Raw genomic sequence first — 26,597 nt, 5'->3', positions numbered from 1 at the left:
TGGGTGGTTCTGCGTTTCGGACCCCGTCCCAAGTTTTCTTTAATATTTTTGCAACTCATCTTAAACTGTCAATGAAAACGTTAAGCCAGCTCTGTTTTTGAGCCGTCATGAAGACAACTTTATTCAATTGTGGTATTTCCATACAAAGCACACATTGCCATGCTAGTATAATAGCCCCCGCTGTTCCCACCGCCCTCACACAGTACAACAGTTTAAAGTGTTCATTTGAAGGCTGTTGCCTATGGTCAAAACAACGTTTTGAATTGCTATATACCAAATATTGCAGTTCACATACAAAAGGATTCAGAATATATATATTTTTATATTACAATACAGACTTTACAACAGAATGTTTGTGTTATAATGCTTCTTTTATTGCATTTAGATAATCAGCTTAACCTTTTCAGAGATTCATTGAGCACCAGCTTGGATTGATTTATATTAGGTGAATAGTTTCCAAAAAAAGTGTTAGAATTATATGAATATTAACAATATATCATATTTTCTTTTTTTTTTTTCTTTACAAAACATTAAAAAAATTAAAGACATTATTTGTTTGGTTAAGACAGCCGGTCCCAAACAGACCAACATGTTTTTTTTATTTATTTATTTTTTGCATTTATTTATGTAATTGGGAGACAATATTTTTTTTTTTGATTAATTTCGTGTTTTTTTGTTGCATTTCCTTCTACTTGAAAATACTTCCCTGCTTGGCAGAGATCCTTAAATTGTGAATTTTAGTGTTTAGTGTACCAGACATTCATCCCCATTTAAACATGTTGAACAATGTGTGTTTATTGCACATATGTATGTATGAATGTATGTATGTATGTATGTATGTATGTATGTGTGGGTGGAAAAATTAAACAAAACAATAAACAAAACAAAACAAAAAATAATAAAACAACACGTCATTGAGAGAAGTGAGCAGCTGAGAAGTGGAAGTGTGTGCAAACCTCCCGTATAAAACAGCCATTCATATACAAATGTTTACTCCAGCCCAAGGTTTAAAAAAAAAAGAAAGTTAGTTGGAAACTCTCACAGAGGTTTTGGTGTGTATCTGTGTGTGTGTGTGATTATATTAGGGCACCGACGGGGATACGGGGCAAACACACATAGGCCTGTGGGCTTCTGCTGAGGTTGACTGGGTTGCCGTCCAGGCGAACGTCCTCCAGAGCGTAGCGAATGTAGTTCAAGTCGTTCACATGGCAGAAAGTGTCCTCGTGTATCATCTGGATGTTGTTGTTCTGGGGAAACATTATATACAGAAAAATAATCAGAATCTTAACTAAATAGACGTAATTGTTTTTCAGGCAAATTTTTACTTCTACTACTTACATTAACATACAATTATATGAACATTATGCCTATTTCATTTTATCTTGATTATGAGTTTCTTTGATTTTACCAAATTGAAAACCTCTGGAATATAATCAAGAGGAAGATGGATGATCACAAGCCATCAAACCACCAAACTGAACTGCTTGAATTCTTGCACCAGAAGTTATCCAAAAGCAGTGTGTAAGACTGGTGGAGGAGAACATGCCAAGATGTATAAAAACTGTAAATATTTAGATTTGTTTTTGCATTTATTTATGTAATTGGGAGACGATATTTTTTTTGTATTAATTTGTGTTTTTTTGTTTGCTTTTCCTTCTACTTGAAAATAATTCTCTGCTTGGCAGAGATCCTTAAATCGTGAATTTTAGTGTTTAGTGTACCAGAGATTCATCCCCACATCGGTGTAGGTTTTTGCTACATTTCTACTTCTTACATTTTAAAAATAGCCGTGTTATGCCTATTTCATTTTAGCTTGATAATGAGTTTCTTTGATTTTACCAAATTAAAAACCTCTGGAATATAACCAAGAGGAAGATGGATGATCACAAACCATCACATTTTGCACCAGGAGTAAAGCAGCATATCCAAATTTATCCAAAAGCAGTGTGTAAGACTGGTGGAGGAGGAGAACATGATGCCAAGATGCATAAAAACTCATTAAAAATCAGGGTTATTCTACCAAATATTGATTTCTGAACTCTTAAAACTTTATAAATATGAACTTGTTGTTTTCTTTGCATTATTTGAGGTCTGAAATCTCTGCATCTTTTTTTTTTGTTATTACAGTCATTTCTCACTTTCTGCAAATTTCAATTTAGAATTTAGGGAGAATTTAGGGAATTCAATTTAATTTGGGAAAATGTTAGTAGTTTATAGAATAAAACAATTTTATAGATAAATAAAAAAGGAATCTTGGAGGTTGTATCTGCAGAGATGGGGGTATGTCTATCGGATATATTCAGTTTTTGTTTTACAGTATGTTTACTTTACAATAATAAAATTACTTTTTTCCTTTTTTTTTGTTTTTAGTTCAGGCCCTTGCAGTTTAGCACAAAATTTTGTAAACTGGATTTTGTGCCATTTGTGGTTATTCACTGGACCTGAAGAGCTTAAATGGCAAAAATAAAGAGAATAAAAAGGGTGTGTTTTAAAACTATTTACCGGTAGTGTACATCAGTAACCTTACTGATGAACAACAGCATTCTCACTATGTTTATTACTCTATGTGTGTTTATTTTGAGTAATTTAAATGTCATGTGAAGGAAAAACCACACTTTCAGCTGAGATAAATAACTTTCCTCGACTGACTGAGACTTCACTGTGGAACTGAAGGCCCTCTGATCTAAGCTGTGGACTCTGCAGTTGTGAGACATCACTCTTAATAATGTGCTGAGTGTGAATGAAGCTGCTGTGCTGGGAGCTGCTGAGGGGTGGAGGTGAGGGCAGTAGATGGCAGCAGTGAGGTGGGAGTACAGGTACCTGTAGGTGCAGAGAGCGCAGACTGTCCGGCAGAGGAACAGGGATGTAGTCGATGTTGTTGTCCGTCAGATACAGATACAGCAGATGAGGCATGTCCTAAAATACAAAAACGTGGTTATTACATACATATATAAATCCTATACTCCCACTGCATTAAAAAAAATCCAAATAAATCTCTCCATCTAGATAGAGTGAATCTGATTGTGTGGTTGGATGTAGAGAAGCATAGACATACACCTCTGGAAAAAGAAATCAATATTTGGTGGAATAATCCTGGTGGTTTTTAATCACAGTTTTCATGCATCTTGGCATCATGTTCTCCTCCACCAGTCTTACACGCTGCTTTTGGATAACTTTATGCTGCTTTACTCCTGGTGCAAAAAATCAAGCAGTTCAGTTTGGTGGTTTGATGGTTTGTGATCATCCATCTTCCTCTTGATTATATTCCAGAGGTTTTCAATTTGGTAAAATCAAATAAACTCATCATTTTTAAGTGGTCTATTATTTTTTCCAGCGCTGTATACCGTTTTGACTCACTATTGGTTTACACTGTGATCCATCACACCTGCACATGTTTATTCTTATTACAGGGGTGGGACCTGTAGTGTTAGGAGTCTTGCCCAAGGACTTTTGTTGGTGTAGCGCAGAATTCAGTCACTCCCACATGATGTGGTAGCTCACTAGCAGGTAGTGGTGTTATCCACTGTGCCACACCAACCACATGCATTATGATACAATATGACACACCCCTACTTAGGAAAGGATTGATGAGATGAGGATTAAAACAGACCAAAAAATGTATCAGGAGATGTGAGAACAGCGTAGAATGTTGGAAATTATTTAAACTATTAACTATTTTAAATGTTTAAGTATAAAAACCATTTGGTAAGTTAGCCACGTTAGGGCTTTTTTACGTCATCTATGGCGTCACTTTAATGTCAAAAGTCGAGGACACAAAAATAACAGGTGAAAAAAATTAACCAGCGTGTTTTAAATGTGTGGGTAAATTAACTTCTTGTGATCACAAATGTGAAACTAGCGAGCAAAAAAAAGACAATCGTGTGCGCACTGAAGAAAATGCTGCTCTCGAGCTTTTTGTTGCAGTTTGAGCACAACTGAGTTTTTTGCGCTCGAGTTTTGATGGGGGCGGGTCCAGGGTTGCCTCCCTCAGCGAACGCTATTGGCTGATATCTCCAGGGTTCGTGACGAACCGTCTACCTCCATAAGTCGAAGAAAGAAGAAAGAAGAAAGAAGGAGAATTAGCTAACTGGCTATGCTAATATCCAAACAACCCACTCTCTGGTGCGGTGATTCTGTCTGCCCAGGTTTACTGCCCAAAGCGACCCGCTCTGTCTGCCCGGTCTCTCGCCTGTAGCAACCATCTCTCGCTTGGAGCGATCGGCTTGCCGGCTCTGTCTGCCCGGGTTAGCGTCAACAGCGACTGGCTCTCTGGGCGAACAGCACCGGTCGCTACAGGCAAGAGCCGGGCAGACAGAGCTGGCCGCTTTGGGCAGTAAACCCGGGCAGATAGAGCGGGCCGCTTTGGGCAGTAAACCCGGGCAGATAGAGCGGGCCGCTTTGGGCAGTAAACCCGGGCAGATAGAGCGGGCCGCTTTGGGCAGTAAACCCGGGCAGATAGAGCTGGCCGCTTTGGGCAGTAAACCCGGGCAGACAGGACGGGTTGCGCCGGAGAGCGGGTTGTTTGGATGTTAGCATAGCCAGTTAGCTAACTCTTCTGCCGTCCTTCTGTCCCCGCACTCCTCCGGCTTGTGGAGGTAGGCGGTCCGTCATGAACCCTGAAGATATCGGCCAATAGCATTCGCTGAGGGAGGCGACCCTGACTCCGCCCCCAAACTGTCAAAACCACCCCTTTCAAAACTCAAGCGCAAAAAAACTTAGCCGAGCACAAACTGCTGCTTCAGGTAATTCACACAGCGCGCGAGGGAAAAAAGCACCCAAGAGGAGAAAAATGAAGCTCGAGAGCAACCTTTTCTTTAGCGCGCACATCATTCCCTTTTTTTTTTGCTCGCTAGTTTCACATTTGTGGTCACGAGAAGTTAATTTACACACTCACAATTTTAAAACACGCTGGTTAATTGTTTTCACCTGTTATTTTTGTGTCCTCGACTTTTCACATTAATGTGACTCCATAGTCATCCAAGGTCTGTTTATATCTGTCAGTAATAAAATTACAACAATTTGTGTCAAATTGTCCCACAGAGTTCACCCAAACATACAAATCCACTCACCTTAAAGGCTTCATTTTGGATGGCAGTGCTGCCCAGTTTGTTGTGACTGGCGTCCACAAGGGTCATGGTGGGTGGCAGAGCCGGGAGTTGTGCCACCTTGTTTTCCCTTATAATCAGCTCCTCCAGCGCAGGCAGGCCGAAGAACGCTCCATCGTCAATCTTGGCGATGGCGTTGCTCGTCAGATCGATCCTCTTCAGTTTGTCTGTATGATGGAGAGTAAAGTGCAGTATTAATCAGTGGTTTGCAGTGAGGCCCTTCTGACCCTTCTGAGAAGGGGTGACAATAAGTGCATGTAAATCATTACATAATATTTAATCAGGAAACATATATTATAGTTATTGTAAACTATGGCGTATATTTTATAAATTAACTAAAATACAAAAGTTGCTACAGGACTTTTATATGACTGACAGCAGTTCTAATCAATCAAAGCTTTTTAAAATGTTTTTTTTTTTCCCCCACCATGTGACTGTGTGACTCTTTTGCTAATTTTTGAAGGGTGTCATAATGAGGCTATTAGCAAAGTCATAGGGCAATCTAACCAATCAGATTCATGATTTTCACTACGGGGGGCGGGGCCATGACTGTCTAACCCCTTCTCAGCAGCGCTCTGCTGAAGGTGTTACGTGTTGATTAGTTGTAAAACGGAGCTCCTGCTGGATTAGTTCAATAGTTAGCAGCTAACTATCATAGAACTGGGACTGGAAAACAGACAGATATTTTGTTTCATATCATATTAAAAAGCCCTTTTAAAGGCCGTCCTTCAATGTGAAACTAATTCACAATAAAAGGCTGTCTGATTGGTGAGTTTTTGTGTGTACTTAATGTTTTGGCTGCTGTGGCGTAACGTTACTGTAGGCATACAAATGAGTGATCTTAGTTTAATGGCTGTACTTGTAGGCAAATTAAGCATAGATTGTTGTGGTCTATTGTATATTTTGTCGTGTTTAGCTGTACAGTATTTGTGGGCTGTTGATGTGTATTAAGTTCCTATTGCTAGGTTAAGACAGAGAATATGTAGTTATTGTAATATTAATCTATGTGTAAGTCATCGTCGTTGGGGGGGTAGTGGTGGGTGTTGCAGAAGGGGTACCCACTTTTAGAGCTTAGATTCTCTGCCTAACTGGAACTGTATTGTGTGTTTATAAAACAAACTCAAACGAACTGAAATTACTGATAGAATATCCTCGTTTTCGTGTTTAATTTATTTATAAGCGCTGTTTTACAGCAGAGTTGTCCAGTGGGCAGTGTTGTGCTGATTTTGTTTGCGAAACGGAGTCGGATTCAGCAGGGAGTCGGATTCGGCACAACAGCAGCAGCGTGGTGCACCTCGTGGTCCGTGGCGTTTGTTCTCATAGCCGCAAAATACGACAGAAAACACTGAGAAACTGCAGGATTATGTATGGGACTAGAATATGAGCGCGAGAAGAGAAAAGAGAAACAGGAGATTCAGTGTGTGAGAACCTTTATCTGTGAGTAGCTCATACACCAGAACACACAAATCTCACTCTCTCTCTCTCTCTCTCTCTCTCTTTCTCTCTCTCTCGTGTATTTCTTAGATTGATCTCGCTGATAAGATGTGTGAAAAATAATAAAAACTAGCAAGCCCACTCTAAAAACGGATTCAAACTTACTGAACTGTAGGAGAAAAAATAAAAACAAAATAAAATTAAACTATAATGAAAATAAAAAATGTTATAATCGCGTAGCTCTGGGAGCACGTGAACTCCTCCGCGTTTGACTTGCAGCACTGTGTGTAGATATTCTTAAAAATCATTTGAATTAAATAATAGTTCTATGCTTCTATGTTACAGTGTTAATAAACATAATTCTGATTATATTTCGCTCATTCAATCCGCCCGAAAACAGCCGGTTTATGAGGCGGGTCGGGCTCATAATTACAGTTTATGGTTCGGGTTTATGGTTATGGTTAAGTCACTTTTTTCCAGTTTAATATTTGCTTATTTTGATTAATTTGAGTGCTTTAGTTAACACATACTCATGTTGGCGAAGTCTGACTTGTTGATCTTGGCGATCTTGTTGTAGCGAGCGTAGAAGTGAGTGGTATCTTTGGGGAGCGGTGGCACGTGCACCAACTTCACGTCATCACAGTACACAGATCCTCCCAGGCAGGTACAGAGCAGACACGTGGGCATACCTTACCACCCAAACCAGAGCGTGACCAACACAGGGGAAAAGACAAGGAAAATACATGCATCAAATCATTCTGAATAATGATGAATTACTTTAATTTAAATGGTGTGTAAATTGAATAGTTTCATAAATCTAATAGTATTATGTTATAATCTTGTTTTTACCCCTTAAACACTGTTTGTAAGCCCACACTTCCAATAATAACACTGTAGTTGTATAATATATATATATATATAATCAGTTGCATAGGCCCCAACATTAAACCCTGTGGGACGCCACAAGACATGCTAATCTAAATGGGTTCTAGGGTTTAATATGCACATTTTATGATACTTAAATACACAAAAATTAGAAACATTAGATAGATATATGTGATTATATGTAACTACACTGATTTGCCAATTTACTATCTAGTAATATGTTGCAGAACCTTTGTCCTTCTGTATGGATGTATTATGCAAGTTCACTGTATACAATGCAATGCTATTCCTTGGGGAAATGTTCTAGAAATCATGCAAATTGACCTTTTTCAGTATATTATGATGGAGCCATCTTTTGGGGGTTGGGCGGCTGTACATAAGAGCTCATTTAGGATGCAGGATTGCTATTTTAATGGCGCAGTGCTTCTGCGCTTCTTAACAGAGGTCATTTACAGGAACTGCAATGTTGTTTTTTGTATTCTGTTTATTGATAGCAATGAACAACTGACTGTTGATGTCTGTCCAGGTTCATTTCAGTCAGTGGAGCACCTGTGTTTTCCGTTGCCAAGATAGCGATACACCAGAATTTTACATAAGCACACCTCATTTTCAGAGCACCATGCCCATCTGCGTAGATATATTCCAAAACACCATTGCTATTTGAATGAGGCAGATGCAGGTCGTGAAAATAGACTGTTTATGGGGTGTAAGATTGGGCCCTATATAAGCTTTTGAAATAAACTGTTTGTATAGGTATAGAAAACTGGCAACTCAGTGTAGTTTGTGAACTGCAAGATCCCAACAGCCTTTTACTCAGGTAAAGAGAGAACATAATATAAATTCCATGTTTAGTACTTGTATTTTATGCAATATATGTCGTTTCGAATAGGCAAGAAGGCTTGAAAGCTACCAATAACACTTTTAATCTCCATATTTCAATGGCTGTTTTGAACTTGCAGCACCTCAAAACAGTTCTTACGATAACTGGCTAACATTGCTGATGTGAGGTGTCCTTTACAACAACATAGACTGGAATAGTACTGACCTGTTACGTCAATTTCCTCAATTTCAATTTCAATCTCAGTTTCAGGTAGCCCAGACTCCCCTGACTCTACTATTTCCCCAGTACCCTCCTGGGGGGTGGTCTGGGTGGTGGGAAGCAGCTCCTCCTCTTGTTAGACACAACATTAGGGTGTTAGGAGAGGGGTTAGCACATGGTTGGACAAAGAGATCAGGTAAGTGTTGATGAGTAGTGATGATGTTAAATTACATACATAGCTTTGCAATGAGAATGCAATGATGAACATGTCATATATCAGATGCTGATATATTCACTGTACGGTGAATTTGTTAGCATTAATGAATGAATGAAGTTACACAGAACATAAACATGGTTCTTATGATGGGTAAAATAATACAATGTTTTCAATCTATAAAAGACTATATTGAAGATTGCCATCTTTGCAACTGGTTCATTTGGCTAGTTCAGCAGTGCTGTGCTGGGCAGCCAAAGTACTGACCTTTCTCTAGGTCAGGAATTATTACCACTGGATCCTCAATTTCCTCAGAAGCCCCAGGCTCAGTAGGACTGATGGGTTCCAAAGGAACCTCAGACTCTTCAGGTAAACCAGACTCCTCAGGAAGAAGACCAGACTCCTCAGGAAGAAGACCAGACTCCTCAGGAAGAAGACCAGACTCCTCAGGAAGAAGACCAGACTCCTCAGGTAAACCAGACTCTTCAGGAAGTCCAGACTCTTCAGGAAGTCCAGACTCTTCAGGAAGTCCAGACTCCTCAGGAAGACCAGACTGCTCAGGAGCCCCAGACTCCCCAGAAACCCCAGTGGCTTCTTCAGGAATAATAGTAGGTCTCAGGGGTAGTTCCTCCCCTTGTTAAAGACAAGCCGATTCATTGAAAGAGAAATTAGCATCTCCCAACAGAAGAGACAACAGTCAAGAGCATGATTGTAATGCTTGTAAAAACATGCATGCTAAAATTAGCTAATGAAATGCCTAAAAAAACTCTATGTTCTAGTAAATTCCCCCAAATAAGAAACTCAACCCCCCCCCCCAAAAAAAACACTTTGTAGTGTTCCTTTTTACCTGAAAGCATAATTTTAAGAATCTAATACATATCTAGTATATATCTATATCTATTTCTACTAAGATCATTAGTACTGACCTGTGTCAGGGATGAGTGTAATCTCTAACCCAGATTCACCAGAAGGCCCAGAACCAAGCTCCCCAGAAATTCCAGAAACAAAGCCTCCAGATGATCCCGAAATTAAGTCCCCTGAGACTTCAGAAACTAAGTCCCCAGAGGCTCCAGAAGCAATGTCACCTGAGACTCCAGAAACAAATTCCGCAGAGGAAACAGTCTCAAAGTCCCCAGAGACTCCGGAAACAATGTCTCCAGAGGCACTGGAAACAAAGTCTCCAGAGACTCCGGAAACAATGTCTCCAGAGGCACTGGAAACAAAGTCTCCAGAGACTCCAGAAACAATGTCCCCAGAGGCACTGGAAACAAAGTCTCCAGAGATACTGGAAACAAAATCTCCAGAGACTCCAGAAACAAAGTCCCCAGAAACTCCAGAAACACCAGAAACAAAGTCCCCAGAAGCTTCAGAAACAATGTCTACAGGAACCCCAGAACCAATGTCCCCTGAAACTCCAGAAACTAGGTCGACAGGAACTCCAGACCCAATGTCCCCAGAGGTTTCAGAAACACTGATTCCAGAGCTTTCAGAACCATGGTACCCAGAAGCTCCAGAAGCAACATCTGCAGAGCCTCCAGAACCTAGATGCTCCCCAAAACCAGATACTCCAGAAGAGAGGACCTCTCCAGAAGCCTCCGAAGCCCCTGAAGCGCCAGAACCTCCAGAGCTGTCTCCAGAAACATGAAGGATGTCAATGGGTGTCAGACGAAGCTCCTCCTCTTGTTAGAGACAAGATTAGGTGTTAAGAGACTGATTAGAACAGCATGGACAACAATTAAATGAGAGTTAGAGATGATGGGAAAGATGCATTGGATGATGGTAGTAAGCATTACAGAAAGATTAAAACACATTTAACCAAATGGCTAGTTAAATGGAATGTGCTAGAGGGTTAACAGTAATGATCAGGAGGATGAATGAGGGTGAATGTGTGTGTGGTACAGACCTCCCTGGGTGTCAGGACCCATCAGAACCCCTGGCTCCCCAGAGCCTGATGGGATAAGCTGTGGCTTTGTGGGAATTTTCTTCTTATTCTGATGTCTTTCCTTTTCTCTTTGCTGTTCTTCTTCTACCTCCTCCTCCAGCGAGGCTCCTGGTGCAGGGTAGTGGTCCTCATCTGGGGCCAAGGTGCCAATCTCTATCTGCAGGCGAGAAAGTGAAGGTAAGTGCACTGAATGTGCTGGAATTTGACGTGCCTTGAACTACAATAGTGTTTAAAGCAGGGGTGTCCAAACTTTTTTTGTTGGGGGCCAGAAGGAGAAATATATTTGAAGTCACGGGCCACAGACTCTGTAATAAAACACATAATTAAATATACCCCTTTAAATAATACATTTTCCTTAATACTTTCATTTAAACATCATTTTACTTGACTTACTAACTTTATCTGTCTTTGACAGTGTTGTGTAACCTAGGATTTTTCAAATTGATGTTTCATTTCATGATGTCTCTTAATATCAACTGCGCACTCTCTCCGCTTTTAGACTCTTTGGCCCGTTTTTCTGCGCTACAACTGAGCACCCTCTCCGCTTTTAGACTCTTTGGCCCGCTTTTCTGCGCTACAACTGCGCACCCTCTCCGCTTTTAGACTCTTTGGCCCGTTTTTCTGCGCTACAACTGAGCACCCTCTCCACTTTTAGACTCTTTGGCCCGTTTTTCTGCGCTACAACTGCGCACCCTCTCCGCTTTTAGACTCTTTGGCCCGTTTTTCTGCGCTACAACTGCGCACCCTCTCCGCTTTTAGACTCTTTGGCCCGTTTTTCTGCGCTAAAACTGCGCACTCTCTCCGCTTTTAGACTCTTTGGTCTGTTTTTCTGCGCTACAACTGAGCACCCTCTCCGCTTTTAGACTCTTTGGCCCGTTTTTCTGCGCTACAACTGTACACTCTCCGCTTTTAGACTCTTTGGCCCGTTTCTGACACCTAGCGTTCAAACTTTGAATCTCATATTATAAAAACCTGCTTAACAGCGGGCCAACTTTCATTCTATTTCTAAAATACCTCCCCCGCTCCAAAAAAGGAGACGGGCCGCAGTTTGGACACCCCTGATTTAAAGTGAGAACAGCTGCGATATGAATGTTTTGACACAGGGTGAAAAGTAAAAATAATTGCTGGCTTCTTAGATTTCTTTCACCGGGATAATTAATCATACACATATGCTACATGAACCCCATTCCATGTATTATTTGGCTTGTGCCAATAAGATATAGTAGGTTTTTACATATACATATACATATACATTGACATATATGAATCAACAGTATCTGTGTTTTGTCTTCACAGTGTTTTTGGTGAATGGAAATTTAGCTTTTTAAAAACACCAATGCTGACAATTTTAACACTTAACAATTAACAATTTTAAATGGAAATTTAGCAGATTTCTGGCTAAATCCCAAACACATCCCAGCTGCTAATATAGTAAATATCATAATACTGTGAAGTGTACATAGATTTCAACATTCTATTTTATGTACTATTGTAATATATATATTTTTAAAATGTGTTAAATATTTAAGCAATAGAACACAGCTCAATAGAAACTCAAAAAATCCATAATGAGCATGCTTTAATACGCCAAAAAGTAGTTCCACAACAAGTGAACTGTATCAGAACTGTAACTACAAAACAACACATGGTTTATTCAGGCTAACACCATGAATGTTAGCTTAAAATCAAAATTGGGAATAAGTGAAAAACAGTGAAAGGTAAGGTGGTTGGTAAACGTGAGGACCGTGGAATAACGCTGAAACTATCTGCCTGACCTGTCTAGTTTTATTTCTTTCTTGTTCTAGTTCCTCGTTTGTTTCGTTTGTTAGCCTGCCTGTTGTTTGTGTTATTATCTCTCGTTTGTTTTGGTTTATTTCTTTGTTTCTTTGTTTATGTATTTAATAAAAGCTCCATTACCTGCGTTTATGTCCTGCTGATGAGCGTACCTTGGCTGGGCGCTAGCCTGTGCTAAGCTAATGCTGCTAATGCTGCTGGTGCTGGAGGTAATTAAACAAAAATGTCTTGTGTGTACATGCCATTACTCTGCAATGTGTTTTCACAAATATTAGCACGGTTAGAACACTTCTTAACCAATCAGAGTGTAAGGACAGAACTACTGAGTTACACTGATTTCAAGGTTCACAGTTTGTTTATAAGTGTAAATTCTTTTGAGTGCACAATCTATGATGAAAGCCGTGAGAAGGAATCTAAACTTTATTAAAAGTTAGAAAGTAAGATATCTGATCATCTTTCAACATTGAAATCAATATTAATGTTGATGCAACCCTAATATGACAGTGATTTAACTGTGAAAACACATAAAAAATGCTGGCTGACACTGAACTTTCCATAATACAAACTATAAAACAAATGAATTAAGCATTATGCATGAAGAAATGATAGGTAGAAAACTATATTTCTATAAATTTGATGGTCTCCAAGTGATACATGACCAGCAGTTCCACCACAAACCAGAGAGTGGCGCCATGAAACCACATTCTACCCTGACCATGTGCAGACTCCAGTCTCCAAACTCAAAAAGCTGATTCTATCCTCAGGATGTGAATGGTCCTTGTGGAACCAAGACATACATGGTAGCAGAAAATCCCTATTCCTGCAGCTTTTTCAACAGGCTCCAGCTGCACAGAGGAACAGAGCATTTTATATATTGTCTCTCATCAAAAGAAGCTTCAAAACAAACCTACGAACCCATCGAATAAAGACTTAAAAAGAACAGATTTAAAATCTTCATTAACAGCATGCAGAAAACCAACAAAACCATAACCACCAACCACATCATTACCATTACACTGCTCAGGTTTAAGTGTCAGTCCTGCTAATGTGCATTTAAAATGGTATAACTGTTGCTCAGGTTTACTGACATCCAAACATTCAGAGACACAACAAGGACAACCTTTGAGAGATTCTGCACAGTGAGCGTACGCTCCCTACACCCCACCTCCTGACCACCAGCCCCCCCCGAAAGCAAACATGCGCATACCCGGGGGGAAACCAGGAGCAGAAAGGCAAGACTAAAAAAGTCAAACATGTCAGGGCCAACACATATAAGGGTGTTAACTGATTCTATGTAATCTAATATAATCCTTAGTGCTGCTATAGTGACACGGAGGAAATTCCCCCTTTATGGTGAACGGTCTTTAAGACAGCACACATGGTGTCAGAACTATGTCAGTGTTTATTCTCAGAAAAAAATGTTCATAAGTTTCAGGTCAAAAAGAGGCTGCAACTAAATTTTGCATGCACTAAATATGTTTTAAATAGAGGAGGATAAAGTAAGGTCATGCATTTATTTTGCATTATACTAAAAAGGTTAATAAGATTTTGTGGTGCAATACTAATGCAATCAAATATCCCAAAATATTCAGATTTTGTGCTGTTTTTAAATTGGAGGTAGATTTACAGAATCACAGCTTTGCCTACATAAGAGCACTGCAAAAAATCCACTGTCAAAAACTAGATAACATCTATTTAAATTGAGACATTAAATTAAGCGATAAGAAAAAGACAAAGCCTCAAAATAAGTGAAGTAAGACTCAAATCAAGCAAAAATATATATTTTTTTCTAGCTTAAATTTCTACACAAGTATCAGAATAACTTGACTGGTGACTTTTTGTGTTTATTTTGAATTCAAATGACTTAAAACAAGGTAAAAATTCTAAGTAAGACTGAAAAAGTATCTGACATTTACAATGCTTAGTAAGACTAAAATTAGATTTAAAAATATTAAAAATAAAAATCTTATTAAAAATAAGATTTATTGCTTTGAATCTAGATAATTTCACTTGCTAAGATTTCGTTTTTTTGCAGTGAGGTAATTTGAGTCTTTATTTGAGCTTTTGAATGGCTGCAAATAAAAACGAAAACAACATTATTAACATTCTTAAAGGGAACCATTGTTAAGAGCTATATGACTTAAAAATTGTAGCCATTGAAATAAATTTAGTCAAAATTGTTAGATCACCTTGCAAAGAAAATACAGTGTTTTAGATGATGCTAAAAAAATCCAGTAAAGCTAAGCTAATCCAAGTAAACAAAACTGTAATTCTTTAAAAAAAAATAACATTTTCTTTTAAAGTCAAACAAGCGCTGAATGCTAATCTACACAGATTTCTCTACAACAAAACGACAATTTATCTGGGTGAGTAAAGCGCTTCCATTTATTTACAGTAAGCTTAGGTTTCCAATTTCCACTAAGGCTTGGTGCAGCAGCATTAGCATAAGTGGCTAATCGCTACTGCTAGCTGCAATTAGCGTAAATGTAATAGTAAATGCCGGAATGACAGCGCTCCTTACAAAACGTCTGGGATTAGTTGTTGATTTGAGGATTAGATGTGTTGGTGATCGTTTAAATGTCTAGATATTAAAAATGCTCTTCGATGGACTGTTGTGACAGTTACTCCAACAAAAGCAAATAAACTATTTTTGAATGCTCTTCATTTTGGGGGAAAAAAAACTATAAATACTATAAAGATTAATATGTCTGCATGTCTGTGTCTATAATTTATTTTCTCGTTCTTGTACTTCTACTTGGTTTATTCAACATATATTAATAATAATTATAATAAATATGTACAATAATTACCTGATGATCAGGTTTTCTTATAATTGTGTATATTTAAATGTGATATTTACAGTTTCTGCTTATGATGAAATAAAACAGGTGCAGTGTCCCCAATACCAAAAACACAGTAAATAAATAAGACACATGTTTAATATTTCAAATAAATGAAATATTATAAAAATAATATTATAATACATAAATATAATATAAATGTAATGTTTTGTCATATTTTGTCACACCCTAAAAAAATTTGAAATTATAGCAAGATGGCAGTGGCAGATTAGCAAAGTCTAGTTTAGAACTGGCAACCCTGTGCTCTAAAAATTGAGCCAACATGGCTTTTTTGTCTTAAAAAAATAGAAGAATTGCACATAATAATAAATGGCTGTAATAACACCTTTACTACACCTTTACTACATCATATTTTTACAGCAACTTTATACACCTCTGCAAGCAACCTACTGCCATGCTTTAAGTGTTAGAGGTCTTTCTTAAACACACACACACACACACACACATGCACACACACACTTGAAATTCCTGCAGTCAGTACACCCCCCACCCAGCCTTTAGGTTCCAGTTTTATGACTCCTTTCCATTCCAAACATCTGGGTAAAAACGGACATACGATTTCTTTTCAACCATAACCCTCATTTACAGACACACACATGCTTCAATACATCCCCTTACATACATTATCATCAATTAAAGTTCAGTTTTAAGTAACTGCTGAATGTCTACGCCTGTAGTTAGTTTCAGTGCACGTTGTTTCTGTGCAGAATTAAAGTTTGGACTACATATCATTCACATCAGGATCAGGTTATGTCTCCTGGCATCTCTGGGATCAGTTTTAAATCCAAGTTCTCTCTCTCTCTACCAGTCAAACATGGTTTTGGCTGCTGTCTCTCTGTACTAAAGAAAATAAACTGGATGACTGTTGTATTTTCAAAAAAAGACAGTTTCAGAGATTTCATCCAAACCTGCATTTCAGACCATTCAGATCATTCCCAGCCTGGCTTGAGTTGAAGAACATTACTGGCGGGTTTTATTATTATTCACTGCTATTATTTTCACTGCTTTATATTTTGTACAGTTTTACAGCAGAACTCCCACCAGAATGTGTAATTTTAACACAAAAATTCTGTGACAAGTTAAAGGCAAAGCTAATGATAGAAATATTGGATCAATTAGCTATTGGAGCAAATTTTCACTTCACACTTCAACCAATCAGAGGAACTTTTATCAGGCATCAGTTCCTCATCCTGGGACCATCACTGCAAACATCCATTGGCAAAAACTAGACGCAATGTATGTAAATTAAGACATATATGCTTCTATTAAGCAAAAAAAAAAAAAAGCTTTCAATAGGGTGTCAATGGGGCACATCACCCTAGGAGTGATGAAAGAAAAGAACGCCATCTACTGTACCCACCCAGAGATAGAGCAAGACCAATTGTGCTCTCTCAGGGCTCCGGCAGCTAGCTGATGGGCAGCTGCATGACTGGGATTCGAACCAGCAATCTTCCAATCATAATGGCAGTGCTTTAGACCACTCAATCACTCAGCGCTCCAAAATATATTTGTTTAATTATCCTGGTGCAAGTCCTGCCTTGACCTAATAATATTGTCTTTATGAAGGATGTGATAACGAGATTAAACACAATGAGGTAAAAAAAAAACTGTCAATAGGGTAAGCATGTTATTTTAGTAAGAGTTCTTTAAATCTTATTTTCTGCCTTAAATTTGGTCAAAAGAATCAGAATAACTTGACTGGTGACTTTTTGTTCTCAAGTTGCTTAAAATAAGATGAAAACTCAAAGTAAGACTGATTAAGATAATTAGTCCTTAAATAAGCCAAATAATCTAACACTTAGGCAAAGCTTAGTAAGGCAAAATGTGTTATTATCAAATTAAATCAAATCAAATTTGATCAAATTTTGTATAGTGCTTTTTACAGCTGATCACAAAGCAGCTTTACAGAAACATGATCGCAGGACAACGAATCAGATTTATCGCCTTTAAATCAAACCTTTTTGCAGTGCAGCCACCAAAACCCACAACCCATAAACACATACATTACAGAACTACAGTATATAACTACAGGCTGTTTGCCAAGACCTCTGATCCTAAAACACACATAAAAGCTACTACAGACCTTTAGTTGGACCTCCTGCAGTTTGTGTTTGAAGCAAATGATCTTTTGATGATGCAGTAAAATGTGCACTGAACTTCAAGCTTCCGTATCTCAACTGTGCAGATTCTAGTTTTTCTGTTCGTGAACTTCAGCTCGGTCTTTAACACCACTGATCCACTTCCGGTCAATCGTTCCTTCAGGTCAATCGTTCCTTCAGGTCAATCGTTCCTTCAGATCAATCGTTCCTTCAGGTCAATCGTTCCTTCAGGTCAATCGTTACTTCAGGTCAATCGTTCCTTCAGGTCAATCGTTACTTCAGATCAATCGTTACTTCAGATCAATCGTTACTTCAGGTCAATCGTTACTTCAGATCAATCGTTACTTCAGGTCAATCGTTACTTCAGGTCAATCGTTACCTCAGGTCAATCGTTCCTTCAGGTAAATCATTCCTTCAGGTCAATCGTTCCTTCAGGTCAATCGGTTCAAGCTGTTGATGCCAGATCCCATGTGCCAGTGCATCATGGTAGCTGGAACAATTAGGTAAAGTGGTGTGAAGGGTGTGATTAGAGAAGTGTGTGAAGGTGTGGTTATCTCCAATCACACCCTTTACTTGTTCCTTTTATATATACCTGTAATGTGGAAAACTATTTTTCCAGTAAACTTTAACATATTTTAAATTCTAAGCTCTGACTCATTGGTCATCTTTTCATGTTCTGGGATTTCTCAGATCCGAGTTTTTATCTAAGTCATGCTGTGGTACATTACTCAACAGGAGTGTACGCTGTCACAACTTGTGTTTAGTTGTTAGACCAGGGTCTTCACCTCCAAAGACTCAAATACACACCTATGAAGATCCAGAGGTTTGTGGTCTACACCACCATGTTGGACCCCATAATCGAGCATCAACAGCCATTTTTCTCCAAATGTATCTAGCCAATTGTTCCACCCATTTAACTGCTACTCAGCTGTATATCCCCCAGGTGACTCCGCCTCTTTTTGAACTGCTGCTGATGCTGTAGCATTGCAGAGTAGGATCACAGCACTAAAGCTCGGAGGACTCGGTTCTGATACATCAGCACACAGGAGTGATGAGGGGAAAAAGTGCCATCCACTGTACCCACCCAGAGAGAGAGCAAGACCAACTGTGCTCTCTCAGGGCTCCGGCAGCTAGCTGATGGCAAGCTGCATGACTGGGATTCGAACCAGCAATCTCCCCATTATAATGGCAGTGCTTTAGACCGCTCAATCACTCAGCACTCCAAAATATATTTGTTTAATTATCCTGGTGCAAGTCCTGCCTTGACCGAACAGGCAACAGACCCCAAAATAGCTGTCCTTTATACTGCCCACGGAAAATCCAGCGAGTCGATAAAACACGCCAAACATGTGGTCTACATACTGTATTATAAATTCTTCACATTTCACAGAAAGATTTCAGAAACGTTTGTTTTATGTGCTTTCTTTTTGGGTGTAAGATTGCTGATCCAGAATCAGTTACATTTACTGAATTCTCTTAGACAGCTGATGAGAGGTGGGATATTAAATCAACCCTTTTACTCTGAGATGCCTGATAAAGAGGCCCAATGTGTGTGTTTTTACGTATGTAATGAATCCAAGACGAGACATCGAGAAATTTCTTGTATCTATAGATATTCTGGAAAGGCAAAAAGCTTCTAAAATAAACTACAGGCAAAAGAAAATAACAAAAGTTTTTCTTAGATTGGAAGATTAAGATCTTTTTCTTGCATATCTTGTAAGGTTGTCAATGCATTTCATACTAAATGACAATTAATGGCAAATGTTTGACCACTTAGGTCATAAATTGACTTTTCAAAGCCTTTTTAGGTTTACATCAATCTCTCAATGGCTCAATACACAACAAAGCACTCACTTGAGACAAAAGAACTTCAGTACGGTACCACTTTAAAATAAGAATACCTTTATAAAGGGTTTATAAATGGTTTACAATTAGTTTATTAATGGTTACTAATTAGGTTGTAAATGCCTTAAAAATCATTAATAATCAGTTATAACACATACATAGAAAGGGCAACAATATAGATGGCTGTGGGTTCACTATTTGGCAAACAACAGGTCATTATTGCCCTTTCTATGTATGTGTTATAACTGATTATTAATGATTTTAAGGCATTTACAACCTAATTAGTAACCAGTAATAAACTAATTGTAAACCCTTTGTAAAGGTAGTCTTATTTTAAAGTGGTACCGAACTAACCAACAAAGGCATTTACAATGTGCCAAAGCCTTAAGTTCCCATTAAGAGCTGTTGGAGAGCAAGATTCAAGACTTAAAACCAGTAAACTCACATTTTCTGAACTTCCTAGACTAAGAATGCTGATCTGGGATTAATATTTGCCACTGAATCGAATTTGCTGATATAATGAGATACTTAAACAGCTTATACACTGCTTTAAGCTAATATGATTAATCACAGTTAAGTTAAAAAAGTAAACTATAGTATGTCTTTGCTAAGTTTTAGTTTAGAAGAAAAATTATGCAATTAGATCATTTAAATAGAATAGAATATAATAGAATAGAATCAAAAGTCCTAAATAAAATCTGTTAAATCTAAAGGAGTTTATCAAGTTCAACTTCAGATAAGGCTCCTGAATTCACTGCCCACTGAAAAACCCTTATTACTCCAGCCTCCGTTCATTGGTTTGCAACCTGTCCTCCGTTGTTAAGTGGAGATCTAGCTATGCATTAGAAACCTAGACTGCTACTTATTAATAATGAAGGTGCACAAACATGTATTACATGTCTCAGGCAGGTACCCACCTGAAAACCCTACCTATGTGCTTATATGCCTAGAGTACTGAGTTTACCTGCTCTACACAGGGATAATACCTGTGTGCATTATGCATTATGCAGATAACTGGGTTTTGCTTGGTGGGATTTAGAAGGAATATCCAGGGCTGGACCTCCAAACTAATTCCATTTATTTACAGATGCCTCTTTTAATGCTCTATTGATGCTTACTTAGCATTTAACTATGATTCAAATGAATATCTATATATATAACTCTACACCCAACCCAAACTCTAATCCTAATTTAAACCCTAACCTTGAAACAACCCTAAAGCTTTCCTCTAACATCAATCTACACCTTAAATGTAACCCTTAACTTTTAAGACATACATAGACTATACATTCAACCTAGAGTTCAGTTCCATTCATTAGATTTTTATTTGAATGATTATTATGTTATGTTAACATTTATGATGAACCTACAATGGACCATCCAAATGAATGGTTGCGATTTATGTATATACAACTCTGGATAAAATTAAGAGACCACTTCAGTTTCTGAATCAGTTTATCTGATTTTGCTATTTATAGGTTTATGTTTGAGTAAAATGAACATTGTTGTTTTATTCTATAAACTACAGACAACATTTCTCTCAAATTCAGATGCAGAGCTTTCAGACCTCAAATAATGCGAAGAAAACAACAAGTTCATATTCATAATTCAAGTTTTAAGAGTTCAGAAATAATCAATATCACAGTTTTTTTTTTCATGCATTGGCATCTTGGCATCATGTTCTCCTCCACCAGTCTTACACGCTGCTTTTGGATAACTTTATGCCGCTTTACTCCTGGTGCAAAAATAATTCAAACAGTTCAGTTTGGTGGTCCTTTTGATTATATTCCAGAGGTTTTTAATTTCATAAAATTAAAAAGAAAAACATCATCATTAAGTTCATTAAGGTCTCTCTTTTTCCAGAGCTATATTTCCCAAACTGTGATTCATTAAAATGCTGCTATGCTGTACTATTATCATTATGTCAGTGATATTTAATTGGTTTAAAATGAAAATAATATGTTTTATCTCAATAATTTCTATGATAAAATATTGTCCTGAAAAAAAAACTGTTGTTACTGTGACAGGCCGAGATGCACTGCATGCACAAAAATGTCTTGGAGTCCTTGTCAGGGCATGTGACCCAAAATAACTACAGGATAATTCACAGTCCCCAAGCCCCACAACCCTTATAACACATTAACTTTCCCACCTGAGGTTCTCCAATGCCGTAATAGTCAAGATCATTGTCCAGGTCGAAGTTGTTTAGATCCACATCCACATCATAGTTGTCTGGTTCTGCTTGCCGGGCGTATCTTCGGGGAGAGGCCAGCACCATATTCAGGACCAGGAGTCCCACAAGCAACCTGCACGGCCCCATCATCTTCATCATCCTCATCCACCTGTGGGAGTAAGACTCAGGTGAGTAAGATGATGACAACATAATACATGCTTTAACAAGTAAAACTGAAGAAGAACTACTTTTAGTTTGACAAAGAACCTGTTAAATGTTGTATCTTGAAAGAACAAGAGTTAAAAAAAAATCGACATAATGCAAAGGTTCTCTATTAAGGACGTTTTTTAGAGAACCTTTTATACAAAGCACACACTTTTTTATTTGTTTAAGTAATACAACTACTTCAAAACCTTTGTCTCCATCAACAATCTTTCAAGAAACACAAGTTTGAACTGTGTTTCTCTCACTCTTCCTCCAGACTCTGCTCCCTTGATTTCCTTTAAATGAAATGTAAAATGTACTGATGATCAGTGATGGTTTGATGGAGAGTCATGTCTGTCATCTGCTGGTGTTGATCCACTGTGTTTTATTATCAAGTCTAAAGTCAGTGCAGTTTTGTTTTCCCACAAAATCTTACAGCACTTCATATCTTACAGCTTCCCTCTGCTACTGACAACTTTTATAGAGATGCAGATTTCATTTTCCAGCAGGACTTGGCACACTGCCCACACTGCTCCAAAAGTACCAATTGGTCTTATATAATATTCTAATTTAACAAGACATTTTTGAGCTGCTCTAGTATTTAGTAAAACAACAACAGATCTGTCTAAAACAAACAAACGATTTAAGCTGGTAATAACATATATAAACAATTTAGCTACATCTATATAACTTGCTTAAGCAGTTATAAAGGATATATATATATATATATATATATACACAGAATATCTCCTTCTGTCTGCATGATAATACAAATGCATAATAAGAAAATATGCTGCTAGTAAAAGGGATTTGATTAAACTGCTAAACAGAGAGAAATCCTGCTTAAAGTTAACATACTTTTCAGTAGAATTGACCATGATGCTGTATACAGATTCTTCAGTCAGAAATCGTTCATCATACAGTAGTAATGCTGTGTGCTGCACTGTTTAACAGTATTTAAAGTTGCACTCTGTGACACTGTGAGTTCCACCAAATGCAAGCAAAGGCCAAGAGACGTCGGCAAACACCCAGACTGTGCTGCTTTATTTGGCCTCGACGCAAGCCATCTTAAATAAGCGCCTCTCAAAAACCATGGGCTTGGATGCAGCAGATGCCAGCTGTTTTAATACATAAGGAAAGATTCCTGGTAGTAGGAGCCTCTTTTTGAGACTCACATTCCTTTGAGCTGTTTAAATTTATCATAATATGGCGCCCATCATTATGGCCATTAACTTATTTCTAAAATCTTCAATTGCTCTCAGATTCTGGGTCTGCAGAGCATACTTTTAGAGGATAGAGCATTTTGGAACTCATTAACAAGGTGCCGACAGCAAGAGGAGCTGTAATATGAGGCCTTCCTGGCTTCCAAAGCCTGAAATTCCATCATGGGAGCCAAGCAATCACCATTCAAACTGGTTGTGGTGCTGAATCCACTCAATGACAGCTTTGTTGTTTTATAAAGTGTAGAGTTCATAGGTTGGGCGGTAAATTCAGGACAATATTCTTTTAACCTCTTCTAAGCTTCACATATACACACTTCCCGAGGCATTTTAATGGAGTAACCATGTGGAACAGAATGCTGAAAGAGCATGAACAGAAGCAGAACATTAATAGATAAAGAAAAGAGAAAACACTCTATATTTACTGTTCTGCCTTTCTGTCAATGTTATAAATGTCTTTCAATAAAAACTTTGAGAAAAATTAAAGAAGGTTTTTAAACAGCCTGGCTAACAATTTTCGGTTAGTAGAATGTTTTCTAAATATTATAGTTAATGTTCTTAGAATGTGTAATCTGTCAAGTTTCCGTAAGTTTTATTTTCTGATATGTGAACCTGTATTCATTCTTTATTTCTTAAATATTTTTGTTCTAATTTTCCTCTCAATTTACTCAGCTGTTAATCCCTCATCACTAATGATGCCCCAACACCAGGAGGGTGAAGACTAGTACATGCCTCCTCCGATACATGTAAAGTCAGACTCCACCTCTTTTTGAGCTGCTGCTGATGCTGCAGCATTGCCGAGTAGCATGACAGCAGCGCTAACGCTCGGAAGAAAGCGCAGCGACTCGGTTCTGATACATCAGCTCACAGATGCAGCCTTGTGCTGATCCACATCACCCTAGGAGTGATGAGGGGAAAGAGCACCATCTACCCACTGTACCCACCCAGAGAGAGAGAGAGCAAGACCAACTGTGCTCTCTCAGGGCTCCGGCAGCTGATGGCAAGCTGATCAGCACCCAACCTGTATTAATTCTCAAGCCATTTTCACGTTGATTCTTTTCTACAAAGCTCACCTGTTATAAAACCCTCTCATTTGTAAGGCAACAGAAAAAAACACAGTAAAAAATAACTGCTACAAATCTAAATATTATTATTATATGATAATATAATGTAATCAGGTAGAGTCACATGACTTGATGACAGTACCAGACAAACAGATATGTGATGTGTAGGTTATGTTTAGGTTTTAGTTGAAGTGTAGGTTGAATTTAGTTTTAGTTTGAGATGTAGGTTAAGTCTTGGGTTAAACTGAAGTGTAGGTTAAGTTTAGCTTTTGGTTAAGATGTAGGTTAAGTTTAGATTTAGGTTGAGGTGTAGGTTAAGTCAAGACTTAAAGTGAGTTTAGGCTGAGGTGTAGGATAAGTCTAGATTTAGGCTCAAAAGTAAATTAGGTTCAGATTTTGGCTGATGTGTAGATTTTAGGTTTAAACTACATTTAGATTTCTGTTTACTTGTAGGTTAAGTATAGTTTTAGTTTGAGGTGTAGATTAAGTCTAGGTTTAAGTTGAGGTGTAGGTTCAGGTAATAAAATTCTACTTGTTTTGTGAAGTTTGATAAGCAAAAATGGTTTGATTTTTGCTTTTCTGTGTTGTGTATATTTAGACCAATTGTACTTTAGTTGCAACTAAATTGTCCAAATGTTCAAATTCCTTTTGTTATTGGACTAATATATTTTCTAATTGGGAATATTGTGTGGCATCTGTAGGTTATGGGTTGCAAGGTCAATGGCTTGCCATTACCTACAGGCCTAGGCTTAAAAAGAGACAGAGAGACAGATAGACAGGGAGAGATAGACAGAAAGAGAGACACACAGAGAACGAGAGAGAAGAGCTAAGTCAAATTCCCTCGAGGGCCAAAATCTGAGCTGAGAAGAAAGAAGCGAGTGAGAAGAATGAGGGTGGGGATGTGGAAGAGGTTCTGGTGCTCAGGGTGAGATGGAGAGAGTCCGGCGAAAGAGAGAGAGAGAGAGAGAGAGAGAGAGAGAGAGAGAGCTCTGACAGAGCTTCTTTATAAGCATTTATCCCTCAGCGTCTCAGCGCTTACACTCGAAATTCCACCAGGGTTTGTGGACAGGATGGCAGCGAGGTTCGGCTGAGAGGAAAAGTCTCAGGGTTCAGCATTCGCACACACACACACACACACACACACACACACACACACACACACACACACACACACACACACAGATTCATATTCACATGCATAGGCATGTGCACACACACTTCTTTCTGTGCAGTTCCTCTAGTTTGAGCTACTATATTTAGCTGCTCATAGATAAACCTGTATATTCCTCTTTATTTTGAGATCAGCAAGCACATCACTCCTGAAATAGAGATTTTAGAATAGAAATCATGGGTATAATTGGGTTTATTTAATCATGCATGAAGCAGAATACATACACTAGCTGTAACATACCTCAGAAATTAGCAGACATTTGGAAATTTGCAGAAATTAGCTTTTTTTCTCTCTCAGTGAGTTGTTTCTAAAAGCAGTTTCTGTAAGAGCCTCAAACTCAGCAGGGAGATACTGAAAGAGGGACTATGCTGCACACAGAGCTGGGCTTTTATACACTCCCATCACTGTGTGCAGTGTGCACAACCTGCAGCGCGAGTGTGAGAGTGACTGGCCTTATGTTTTGCTTGGCTCCACGTAAAGCATTCCATATATTCATTCATTCATTTGACAATTTCAATGTCAGTGCGAGAGGATATTTAAATATTTTGCTTAGAATACTAATGCATATTCAACGAGCTTATAATTAAGCTATAATTGGCAGATTTGCCAGACTTATTGTTAAAAAAAGGTTTTTTGGCTTGTTATTATTGATTATTACTTATTATCTGGAATCTTTTGTTAAATATAAAAAAGAACTTCATATACTTGACATATAATTCGTGTTATAGGCAAATGCATGGACAGTTGATTATCAATTTATCATATGGACAATATAAATACATACCAGATTTTCATGCATGTAGCATCATTGCTACTTATTAATTAATTATATTTAGGACAATATCAGCTGTTTTTTGCAACCAAATCTTTTTTTGGCCAAAAATACCCAACATAAAAAAAAAAAATCAGTGTAAATTGGTGCTGACATTATATCCAAAGGTCACATATTGATTTGATCAAATCTGACCAAATTTAAAACACAAATCAATAAAAAATACACAAAATTGAAAAATAAAGACAATGTAATCATGTAATAAGAGACGTAATACAATGATATAATACTAATAATAATGATGCATTACGCAATATTGCATTTGTACGCAATATTGAATTGTATTATTGTATACACACACACTTCATAATTGCACATCACAGCATCACTCAGGTGCATTATGCAGCAACTCTTAAATTAAGCCTAATTAATTGATATAGATAATCATTATAAGCATGAATAACTCATAAAAATGAGATAATGTTATAGAAAGCGTACCTCAGTCCGTCGCCGTGCCGAATGGTCCCGCTCTTCGGTGTGGACGCGCACAGGGCTGATGGGCCTGGCCAATGTAACGGCTCGCTCACAGCACCTTTGAGAAAGGGGAGTGTGTGTGCATATGTGTGTGTATTTGTATATCGTTGCGTTTTAGTGTGTGTGTGCGTGTTTGGGTAGGGAGGGTATGTGTGAGGGTGTGTGTATGTGTGTATAGACTCCCAGTCCTGGGTGCTCTACCTGCCGTACGGGTGTGAAGGTAGGCACTGAGACTGAACGG

At 38.2% G+C, this 26,597-nt stretch overlaps 2 protein-coding genes across 2 annotated transcripts in view; one reads left to right on the top strand and one right to left on the bottom strand.

Annotated features, from left to right (window-relative positions):
* The window catches only part of atp2b1a (ATPase plasma membrane Ca2+ transporting 1a), a 242,731-nt gene that overhangs the window by 82,918 nt on the left and 133,216 nt on the right, over positions 1-26,597 (top strand). The window lies entirely within an intron of this gene.
* epyc (epiphycan) lies at positions 93-26,597 on the bottom strand. Its single transcript, XM_022671777.2, has 10 exons — positions 26,321-26,597; positions 21,371-21,560; positions 10,581-10,776; positions 9,604-10,356; positions 8,945-9,310; positions 8,470-8,595; positions 7,070-7,228; positions 5,070-5,272; positions 2,821-2,916; positions 93-1,247 (listed from the first exon to the last, which is right to left on the bottom strand). Exons 2-10 carry the CDS (start codon positions 21,554-21,556, stop codon positions 1,077-1,079), a joined length of 2,256 nt encoding a protein of 751 aa, XP_022527498.2. The 5' UTR covers positions 21,557-21,560; positions 26,321-26,597; the 3' UTR covers positions 93-1,076.

Source organism: Astyanax mexicanus, chromosome 2 (assembly GCF_023375975.1).
Source record: "Astyanax mexicanus isolate ESR-SI-001 chromosome 2, AstMex3_surface, whole genome shotgun sequence".
Classification (NCBI taxonomy): Eukaryota; Metazoa; Chordata; class Actinopteri; order Characiformes; family Acestrorhamphidae; genus Astyanax; species Astyanax mexicanus.
The sequence above is the reverse complement of the archived record's forward strand: the minus strand, read 5'-3'. Positions and strand labels throughout refer to the sequence as shown.

What these genes read in the sequence shown, in the direction of transcription:
- epyc (XM_022671777.2), bottom strand. Translation starts at nt 21,556, where the DNA reads ATGAGGATGATGAAGATGATGGGGCCGTGCAGGTTGCTTGTGGGACTC. An exon ending in TACACTCATCCCTGACACAG is followed by an intron (nt 9,311 to 9,603) that starts GTCAGTACTAAT and finishes GTCTTTAACAAG; the next exon opens with GGGAGGAACTACCCCTGAGA. An exon ending in GTCAGACTTCGCCAACATGA is followed by an intron (nt 5,273 to 7,069) that starts GTATGTGTTAAC and finishes TCCATCATACAG; the next exon opens with ACAAACTGAAGAGGATCGAT.